General features: G+C 43.5%; 1 protein-coding gene across 1 annotated transcript in view; it reads right to left on the minus strand.

Moving 5' to 3' along the window:
• The window catches only part of DOP1B (DOP1 leucine zipper like protein B), a 208,787-nt gene that overhangs the window by 129,164 nt on the left and 73,055 nt on the right, over nucleotides 1-6,568 (minus strand). The window contains 1 exon segment of the mRNA XM_042780999.1: nucleotides 626-815. Within this exon segment, the coding sequence (XP_042636933.1) occupies nucleotides 626-815 (190 nt within the window).

The raw sequence follows: 6,568 nt of genomic DNA on the forward strand, positions 1-6,568 counted from the left end.
GCTGATCTTTAGGTCAATTCTCAGGTCCCAACACCACTTGGAAATATTCAAGTTGTTGGTCCCATCAGAGTAGCTGACAGTCCACAGCTCCAGCTGTCTCTGTACTCACTGTTTTCGTTCAGGTTTTTCCACTCGTTTGTGCCTAATCCACTTCTGTATAGTTCCTTTCAAAGCTTAGGGCTCCAGGACTATCTTCTGTATCTCTGTCAACTGGTTTTTCTTTTCTTTGTTGAAGAGGGTCTGTGTCACTTCTCTGCCTATTCCTCTATCTTACCAGAAGTCCTGTATTGGTTCTTTAATTGTAATAAATCTAACACATTAATGCAAGATGTTAGGAATAGGAGAAACTGTGTGCAAGGGCAATGGGGATATATGGGAACTCTGTGCCTGATGCTGAGTTTTCTGTATATCTAAAACTGCTAAAAAATAAAGTATTGAAAAAAAATTCTCAATCTCATTGCATAACAGTGAGTGAGCCTCCTCCTAGTCCTGCCCAGATCCTCAGGACTCACTGTGGACCCTGAATCCCTCCATGTGCCCTGCTGGTCACATGTTCCTTGTAACCTTGGTGACAATCTGTACCAAGGAACTACACCTATGCCCAAACAAGGTGTGTAGTACCTACCGTTAGTTGGTATTCTGTTCCCAGCATAAACTTCTGCTCCTTGCCAGGCATGTTGCGATTGATGTGGCCCACAACAAACAGTGAGGCAGGGAGGCGCACAGTTGGGCTGGCCAGGACGCTTCCCCAGAGGGCAGCGTAGAACACCTCCCTGCCGACTACCAGAGACAGCCTCAGCAGCAAAGCATCTGTTCTGTTCAGGAGAGAGGAAGAGAGTTGAGGGTTCATCCCCGTGGCCCCATTTCAATTGCACGCTGCTCTGTGAACACTCTGCCAATATTCACAGCTCCTTTTTCCCTGCCATGGAGAACACCATCTCCATTAGTCTTTTGAGCTTCTGCTCTGCCATCTCTTGCTCTTATACACTTGTCCACTTGCTACGTATCACACTAAACTGCTGCTAAAACAACCACCACTGTGAGGAAAGAATCTGACCAGGTGGGTCACAGTCACACACAGGCCTGCCACCTCAGGCTCACCACAGACACTGAGGTACTCATAGGAGGTGCTTCCATCCCATAAAGAGGGCAAACAGTCACCCATGTCAGATAAAAGCCTGAGGAGTCATTAACTTGTCAAAAAAAGCTATACATGGGTGAACCCTGAAAACAAGATGCTGAGCGGAAGTCAATCACAATGGTACAAATATTGTTATGTTTCCACTTGCATGCAATGTTGAGGAAAGACATGTATATAGAGAGTCCAACACTTAGTAGTAGTTACCAGGATGGGTAGGAAGGAGGAGAAAAAGAGGACTCAGTGCTTAGGGGACAATGAGCTTCTGTTAAGGGCATGGGAAAATGTGGGAAGGCATGGTGGTGGTGGTTGGATAACGTGATGAACATAGTATCACTGAATTGCACACATAAAGAGTGTTGAAAACCTAAACTATTTGTTGCATACATTTTTTAAAACCAAAAAAACCAAATTCACTGCCGTGGAGTCAGATCCGACTTACAGCGCTCCCTCCTTGGGTTTCTAAGGCAGTTATCACTACAGAAGTAGGTTGCCCAAACTTCCTTCCAATACATTATTTACTACGGTAAAAATAAGAGAGTATCTGTTGCATGGGGGAAAAAAAAAACAAAGGCTGACATGACTGACTTAAGACATAAATCACAGTAAAAAATGTGCCAAGTGATATTTGAATTTAGAAACTCTGGGGACAAATTGCACTATTAAATAAATTCCATAAGGAGCCCTGGTGGCACAATAATTAAGTGCTTGGCTGCTAACCGAAAGACTGGTGGTTTGAACTGACCCAGAAGCTCTGCGGGAGAAAGTCCTGGGAATCTGCTCCCATAAAGGTGATAGCCTAAAAAATCCTATGGGGCAGTTCTACTCTTATCACATGGGGTTGCTATGAGCTGGAATTGACTTGACAGCGTCTAATAACACCCAGGAACATCTTCCCTCAGCACTGCTGTTCGCTGATACCCACACCGTGATGCTCTTATGCTGAGGCGTGATATTTAGGCATCTCTTATCTTCATCTGGGTCCACCATGATACCACCTGAGTAACGTCACTTATGTACGTTAGGAGAAGCAGCTTCGTCAGTAGATCAGGGCTTGTTTCTCCATTTTCACTGGCTTGGGGCCCTGCTCTGCTTGGGATGCACCTGCAGCTGACTGACTGACATGCTTGTTCTGTCAACACTGGCTGGGCGATAGCATCTACTAAGGAGACAGCAAAGGTTAAGTTCCCACAGAGGAAATTTTGCTTAATGACTGATTTGACTCAAAATCTGAAGGCATTCCATTTCTCACAGGTTTCCTAACATTTTCAAAGAAGACAGAAAAGGGTTATAGAAGGACCAAAAAACAGTTAGCATGGCATCGATTCCCACTTATAGAGACCCATGTGTGTCAGAACAGAATTGTGCTCCATAGGGTTTGTGGCGGGTAATTTTTTAGAAGTAGATAGCCAGGGCTTTCTTTGGCAGTGCCTCTGGATGAACTTGAACCACAAACCTTTAGGTTAGCATCCAAGCCCAGTGAAAGCTGGGGGCTATCCAGTGCCTTAGTGTCCTAGGGCTGCAAAAAACTCCACAATAGTGGGTGGCTTTTAAGAACAGAAATTTCAGTGTTTCACAGTTCTGGGGACTAACAGTCCAAATTGGGGTATTGGCTTTGTTGATTCTTCTGAGGACTCTGTTCCATTCCTCTCTCCTAGGTTCTGGTGGTTTCCAGCAACCTTTGGGGTTCTTTGGCTTGCATCTGCCTTCACAGTCACATCTTCTAACTCCACATTTGTTCTCCTCTTTAATAAGATACCAGTTATATTGGATTGGGACCCATTCTTCTCTAGTTTGCCCTCACCTTAGTCTAACTGATAACATCTCAAAGACCCTATTTCCAAACAAGGTCAAATTCACACAGGCACAAGGGTTAGGACATCAACATATCTTTTTAGGAGACAATTCAATCCATAACACCTAGTTTTCTGGAGTCCACCCTCCTGGGTCCAAATCCTGATTCCAATGCTTCCTGGCTATGGAAGCCAGGACAAATAACCTCCAGTGAGCCAGCACTCAGCTCTGAGATACAGAAAAGAGTCCCTACTTTATGGAGATGCTATGAGAGTAAAGTGTGAATATCTGTGTGACACTGTGGGAGACATGCTGCCTGCAATTCCTTGTAGGTCGTCTATCTGCTGGTGAATCTCCAAAGCCTAGAAAAGTACCTGACATACAGAAGGCACTTAAAAGAACTGTCAGATGAGTGTCATTCTTTTTGTCCTATTTTACCCAAATCGTCTCCAGCTTATTTTTCAAGAGTCAGTTTAGTCTGTATAAAAATATTCCACACGAAATTATCTACTACCTTTTTGTATTACAAGGAGCTCTGGTGGCACAGTGAGTAAGGCATGTGTCTGCTAACTGGAAGGTCAGCAGTTCAAACCCATTAGCTGCCACGAGAGGACGATAAGGCAATCTACTTCTATAAAGATCTACAGCCTTGGAACCCCAATGGGGGTTGCTATGAGTTGGAATCAATGCAACAACAGTGGGTTGGGTTTGGTTTTTAGTATTACAAATGCATTTTGTTCCCCTTAAGTATAATATAAACTTTTTTATCTCATAAAATAGTAGTAAATGATGCATGACATTGTGTTTTTATTAAAAAAAAAAAATGAGAGGCAAAAAAAAACACAAAAGTACACATAACAATATAGTGGCTGACAATACTGATTGCTCTTCTATTAAGGCTGAGCAAACAAACACAACTTAGCTTTGTTTAGCTCTGAACACAACATAGCAAGGGCCATAAGTTTAAGTGCAAACACTACTTAGCAGCTGCTGTTACAGTAAGATGGGATAAGACTGTCCCCGCGTCCCCATGGCACAAGCCTGCTGGGCAACAGCTCTACTGGGCGGATGGGATGGCCCTACACTAGGAAGAACGTGTACAGCAACAGATTAATCTAGGAAGCCCCTGGAGCCCAGGAGTACTCCTCTCTCTGAAGATCCCTCTCACAAGAAGAACAACGTGTAGATAAATCCCAATGCAAGCACACTAAAATCACACTCCCCTTGCTTGGAGCAGTGTATTACCAAAGCCTGTTCCACAAAATCCTGGCCACTGAAGATGTCCCGCAGAACAGAGCTCCAATGTCACAAGCCTAAGCCACGCTGCACATGCTATCCCTTCTGTGATATTCAGAGTACACTGATTAATTTTCTTTATTAATTTTATTCTTTAAAGGTCTTGTTTTATTGAAGGTTCAGTCATAGAATATCTATCTTCCACATGACAGACCTGGATCTGAACCCCAGCCAATGCAACTCATGTGCAGCCATCACCCTTGTCGTGGAGGCTTGAGTACTGCTATGATGCTGAATAGGTTTCAGTGAAGCTTCCACACTAAGATAGACTAGGAAGAAAGGTCTGGTGGTCTATTTCCAAAAATCAGCCACTGAAAATTATGGATTACAATGTTCTGATCCATAACTGATTGCGGGGATGGCAAAGGATTGGGTAGTGTTTTTGTTCCACTGTGCGTGGGGATGCCATGAGTTGGGGGCAACTTGATGGCAGCTAACAGCAGCAACAAAAATTTAGAAGATGTCATAGTGGAGAAAAGGGCAATTACAACAGGCCTTTGCTACGGAAGAGCGAAAACTGAGTAACTGACAGAGAGATGCAGAGGGAAGATGACCAGGTGAAGATGGTGGCAGAGACTGGACTGATGCTGTCACGAGCCAAGGAACAGCGGGGGCCACCAGAAGCCGGAAGTGGCAAGGGAGGATGCTCCCTTAAAGCCTTCAGAGTGAGCTTGGCCCTGCCTACACCTTAATTTCAGACTTCCAGCCTCTAGAACTGTGAGAGAATGAATTTCTGTCATTTAAAGACAAAATCCCAAAAGTAAAACATTAATAATAACAAAAAAAGAAAGTAACTTTCTACCAAGTAAGGAATACTCAAGGACTTCATCTCAGAAGTTAAATACCAAAATTACTGAGCAGAGTTTAGAATCTAGATCTCTATAAACTTTTCTACTTAAAACCCATCAACAACCAAAAAACAACAGCAAAAACTCCAAACTCTACCATCCCCTCTTTCTTGTTCACTCTGGCTGCAGTTCTCTCTGCCTCTTGCCAGCACCAACAATTTCTTACCTACTCAGCTAAAAGCAAGTGAGTGATAGGGGGCTGTCTGAGCATTTCACAAGCCTGGCTCTGCAGCCACCTGCCAAATGGACAGCCACTGTGAGCTGAGCTGTCACAAAACCGAACAGCATCTGCTATGATTATTTGAACAAGCAAAGCAGGCACAACAGTGCTATTTGCCATAGATCACAGGTCAGACATGGTTCCAAACAAGGGAAAAGACAAGGCTAGAACCAGCAGAGCTCATCTTCTTGGTGCCTGGAACCACCCAAACTGCCAATGCACATTTATGAACTACTTAAATCATGGTTTCTTGACCCCAGCACCACTGACATTTGGGACCAGATAATTCTCAGGGCTCTCATGTGCATTATAAAAGGATGTTGAGCCGCATCCCTGGCCTCCACCCACCAGATGCCAACAGCACCATTCCCTGGTGTGATGACCAAAAATGTTCCCAAATGTCACCTGGGGGCAAAAATCATGCCTGTGGAAAAGCACAGTGACAATCTCTGGGTGGCCAGTGTTTTCTTACTTATAACTATTTTAAAACATATTCCTCCCTCTACCCCCTTAGAAGAGGACTTTAGCAATTTCCCTCAAAATCTTGTCTTAATGCAGCAAAACAGAGGTACACAGCTATTTCATGGACACTTTAAGAAAGGAGTTCTGGCCAGAAGGAGATAATTTGAAGGCCTCAAGGAGTTAGAGAGCCTGAGTGAATAATGTCCTAACATTAGCCAAAATTTCCATTCCTAATGGGTTGCGAGAAAGCACAAACCAAGAACTGTCTCCACCTACACAAAGCCTGGTGAGTCACCCAGACTTCATCAGCCCTAACCTAATTCACCCTTTTGTAATTCCTATCACTGTGGACATAGTGAACTCTACAGTACTCTCTCCTGCAGAAAGATAAGACACTCTTTTGTGCCTGTACAGTATTTACTGGGGGTGTTTTACTTAATTCTTACGCATTTTTGAGAAATTAACATGGATACAGCAACAAAAAAATCATGTGCAGCTGCCTCAATTACTGAGCAGACACACACCAGCTTAGAGAAGATGGAACCTTCGACCAGTCTCTACCTTGGAAAGCTGATAACTAAGAATTTCTGGGAGCTGCAGACACTGGATTTGGTTTTCTGTCACAGCGAAATCCATACAGTGATTCATGCAGCTCTGGTTCAATGTCAAGAAGTCACAATGTTAGAGACAGAAAAAATCCATGTTAAGCAATTAAAGCAATTGTTGAAATGAATCCTCATTTACCAACTAAGACAACAAATAAACCCAGACTACTCACATGCCTCTAATGTGATTCACTCTTTTTTTTTT

This window comes from Orycteropus afer, unplaced genomic scaffold (assembly GCF_000298275.1).
Source record: "Orycteropus afer afer isolate SDZICR_OR568_19922 unplaced genomic scaffold, OryAfe1.0 scaffold00078, whole genome shotgun sequence".
Taxonomy (NCBI): domain Eukaryota; kingdom Metazoa; phylum Chordata; class Mammalia; order Tubulidentata; family Orycteropodidae; genus Orycteropus; species Orycteropus afer.